Source organism: Acyrthosiphon pisum, chromosome A1 (assembly GCF_005508785.2).
Source record: "Acyrthosiphon pisum isolate AL4f chromosome A1, pea_aphid_22Mar2018_4r6ur, whole genome shotgun sequence".
NCBI lineage: Eukaryota > Metazoa > Arthropoda > Insecta > Hemiptera > Aphididae > Acyrthosiphon > Acyrthosiphon pisum.
Genome location: NC_042494.1, coordinates 110,885,025 through 110,889,644, shown reverse-complemented (window position 1 = coordinate 110,889,644; position 4,620 = coordinate 110,885,025). Strand labels below are relative to the sequence as shown.

The 4,620-nt window shown below is 27.6% G+C and overlaps 1 protein-coding gene across 1 annotated transcript in view; it reads left to right on the top strand.

The window, feature by feature from the left end:
- Window positions 1-4,234, top strand: part of LOC100574734 (LHFPL tetraspan subfamily member 1 protein) — a 266,810-nt gene extending 262,576 nt beyond the window's left edge. Inside the window, exon 6 of the mRNA XM_003245649.4 lies at window positions 2,384-4,234. Within this exon, the coding sequence (XP_003245697.1) occupies window positions 2,384-2,508 (125 nt within the window). The 3' untranslated portion in view covers window positions 2,509-4,234. The remainder of the gene's footprint in view (window positions 1-2,383) is intronic.
- The last annotated feature ends 386 nt before the right edge of the window (window positions 4,235-4,620 follow it).

The window sequence follows — 4,620 nt, the reverse complement described above, 5'->3', positions numbered from 1 at the left end:
AAAATATTATTCTCTATCTTTTTTGTAATGAATAATTTTACTCTAAGATTATTTAAAAACATAGAAAAAATGATTCTGCGTTAATGCGTTTTGTATATGTTGCGCGTGGGTCAGAGAGAGAAAACAAATAGTGCGCTGACATCCTCTGAAGAAAATTTTGCATATTCAATAATGAATACATTACAATAGGCGTTTTTGTAAGAGTCTTTATTAGATAATATACTTTATGTGGAGTAAATTGCCACTTAGACTATACGCCTACAATATTGTCCCCTCAGTTTATTAATAGGCTAAACTAACAGACATATTTTTTGAAGGACTGACATTTTCTGAATATATAACTCATATTTTTTCTAAATATGTTTGGTAACTTAATTTATTAATATATAAAGTATCACATAAGTTATACGTACTTAGCATTATTCATTTAAAATTAATATAAAATAAAATATACATTTTGAAAGGAGAAAATCAATATATTTTTTTTTAAATCTAACTAACAATAATAATTGTTTACAGTAATGTAGAAACTGATTTTACATTTTGATGGTAGAACTGATGGACATACTAATTTTATGAAAATGATCGAAGTTTCAGTAAATTACGTATTTGTTAAGTATCTACAATTGTTATTATATATTGTAAGTATGATAGTCTATCTAACTTAAAAGTTTCTTAAACAGTAAAATGTTTTTTTTTCTTATTTCATTGATGTTCTACACTTGGACTTGTAAAATAATTCTCTGAAAATATAAAATACTTAGTGTTTAAAATTGTAAAAATGCTGAAAACAATTTATGTCGTATAATCGAATTCGTGTTTTACGTTACCGTTTTAAAATATTTCCACCATCTCAAAAACCATAATTGGAACCATCATTCGCAGCTTATATAAGATAATAAAAATAACTACTTAATAACGTCTTTGATCATCTGCTCAAAAACTTGAAACAATATCTTACCAAAGAACTATAAATTACACGGATGACAGTCCTTATAGGATTTGTGGGGCCTAGGACAAACATAATATTGCGAGGCTCGGTACGAAAATAATTGTTAAGCCTAACATACTGCATTTACGAGTACTTAAAAGTATCTGTAAGATAATCAATTTTTTTAACGTTTTTATTTACTGATTCTAATATAAACGAAAATGAATTTGTCTATCTTTCGACAGAAGCAGAAAAAATAGTGTTGTCTTTGTATTACACCAAAAAAAGTCATAGCCGCTAGTACCTACGACCAACTATTTTATACCTCCAAGAATCAAATTAAGGCTATGCGAGCTGCTTTGTGAATGCTACAAAAAAAGATCTTAAGTTTTCTGAAAATACCTATTACTGTAGTATCCCTTGGTTTTTCCCTTAGCTTTCACCGGGACAGTTATTAACTTAATAAATATTAAAGTAACTCACTACTTTATTTCTAAGAAATCTCTTGTTATTTCTCTAAGAAAAATAACATTTTAAATGCTTGAAATAATATAACCTATATAACTAATTTTCCTGTGTTTGTTTTTAAACGCGAGACTCCAAATTTGAGTAAAAAGTACAGGTCCACCTCTCTTATCTCTAAGGACGGGTGTAACTACACCTTTACAAAAACATATCATAAAAGTATAAAATAGTATAACTTATATTATTATAGTCTTATAATATTTGCGTCTAAATTTTGCTGCTTTTGTACTAAAGATTGAACATATACCGCACGACTACACTCCAGTTATACTTTCAGTTCTTTGGTCTGTCCTCTCTAGCTGACGGAAGAGTTGAAGCTAATGTAAAATTTCTTTGTAAGTTATTGACTTCCATCCCCTCTTAAATTGCCTAAACTTCAAAATATCCTATAATTGTTCTCTTTGACCAACTCTCCAGTCTCCTTTTCTTATTGCTATAAGTACCTACCACTAACTATTCCATAAACCAACCACTTGTTAGGACGACCAAGAATCAGGATTGCCCATCATTTCGAATGAATTAGTTCAGTTAACTATACTATTATTATTATATGTTAACACTATGGTTATACGTTTATTATTCTTATTCTACATGTTATTAATATTAATGTATTATCCAGTCTATTTGAATTATTGTATAAATGTACTAAAAAGTTACTTTAATATAACTTTGGACTTCTAAATATTATCATTGCGATGCCAGCGTGTGGCAGGTAGGTACGCAATAGGCTTCAGTCGAACTGTCGCAGACGAAGTCGAGCGAGAGAGAAGAGGTAGAGGAAACTTCGTTTAAAAGGATGTTTAATATTATAGGTATTTTAATGCAATCGTTGCAATTTTCAAACAACACCTAATAACCGTTCTAACGCGAGTGATCGCAATAATTCCACTTATGTAATAATAATACATTTTAAATTTTTGTTCAAAGGAACGTGTCATCTGTCGTGGTCCGTGTACATGCTGGGCTCTTCGGTGGCGCTGCTCTTGCTGTGCTTCTACCTGAGCTTCTACTCGTCCCGCGACAGCCCTGGAAGTTCATTTCGTTCCATCTGATGAGTGCACGCTCAGGCCACAGCATCCTCCTCCACACCCGACCCAGGATACGCCGCTGGCCATTATTTCTGTCGCACGTGAAACGCACATCGCCTGCAACCACCACAACGACAACGACGACGACGACGACGAAACGCAATTCAAACCAACCATTATCGCTCATTGTAAACTCTAAAACAATAATAAATAATAATATATTATATCGTATCGTGTTCGTCGAAAATCGTATTATAACGGGTAGGTACACTTATGATATCGCATAATCATCATCATCATTATTATTGTTATTATTATTATATTTCAATAACTGTGAGTAGTTATAACTGTACGAAACGAACACCGATCATCGTTTATTTTTTTTTTTGCAATTTTTGGGTCTAAATAATATAAGGTAGGTACCATACCTACGACATGTAATGATAAGTACCTATTATTTTGTTCTACAAAAAATCACTGTGCTGCATAACACGTTATTGAATAATATTATATTATATTTAATAGGTAGTTATGATAATATTATTCATTCAACTAATATTAGAATGTAGTCTTAACCGTAAACGATGTATCTTTGCATATAAATAACTTAGTAATATTTCAATCAATTTGTCGTACGGATGATAGCGATTGACAACTGAAAATAATAGTAATGATATCATATTATATATTATGTATATTATCGTTGTGTAAATATCTGTTATTTTAAATTTAAATATTTCATTTGTATTTGTATTTGTATTTTTTTTTTTTTTGTATGTTTAATGATAGGTCGCATTATTATTGCATTGGATTACCTATGTTTTCCCAAATTAGAAAAATACTGAAAATGTAAAAAATAAAATAGTTAATTCAGCGTAACTAAACGTATAAACGGCTACCCTACAATACACTTATGGGAGAACATCTATAGTAGTGGAGAAATTATTATTGAAATGTTATTATTATTATTATTATTTAATCGTTTAAAATTTCTTGTAATCGATACTACACTGTTTAGATTATTTGTTTACTTGTACATATTTTTATTATTCATTTGACTACAATTTATGTAACTATACAGTATAATATAATGATTAAAAATAATTCACTTAAAATAAATACTTGATTTCCAACTAAATAATTCCGTATTGTACTAATAACATATAACTACATAAGTTTTTCTTATTATTTAACATTGTGATATAATTAACTACTATAGCTCATAAAAATATTATAGTGTATCGTATTATTTTGTTTGATCTAAATAACTTTATTTCAACCTAACCTATACTAAAAAGTTATGGGATTTTTTTTTTTTTAATGAGAATTTATTATACAGCATAAATTAATTTTTAAACAATAATAAACTCTTTCTTATGTGTGATGTTCACTGATGATCCAGATGATCTGGATGAACACAAAATTAAAATTGGTCATAATATTACTCACACAATTATTATTCGGTAAATATATATAATATTATATATTTATAATAATATAAATACTATAATCTTTAGTGTCATAAAATATAATTCAAGTGTCACGTACAATTTGTCAAATATACGCAAACATAACCATTGTTATAATAATTACCTATTATACTATTATAATATGCAATATTTAAATAATTACTGGTGTAACTCATTGTATAATATACTACATACCTAACTACATAAAAATTAGAGTTTATGAAAGATGTTTACATTTTTTTTTTTTTTATCATTATTATTTAATAAAATAATAATATGTTATATATTTTGTTTTAACCAGTAGTAGTGATAGAAATAATTGTTAATTTTTTTTTTTAATTAAAGAAACAAAATTGAAGAATTTTTATTCCAATTCGACATATTATAATTAAACCAAGTTAAAAAAAAATATATTCAAGTATTAATATTTGTATCATTATTATTAATTGTGTTTAAATATATAAAACAAAATACACGTTAAATACATTTAAATTATTTAATTCTCAACTACTTAACTAGGGACAACGAATAATTGATTATCTTGTTAACCTGTAAACAATACACATAATAAAACCAAAAGTGCTTACCGACTTTGTAAGGTTTCTATTATTTAGTAATCTAATAAGTAGGCAACACAGCTTATTAATAATTAGCTTTTATTTCTGAA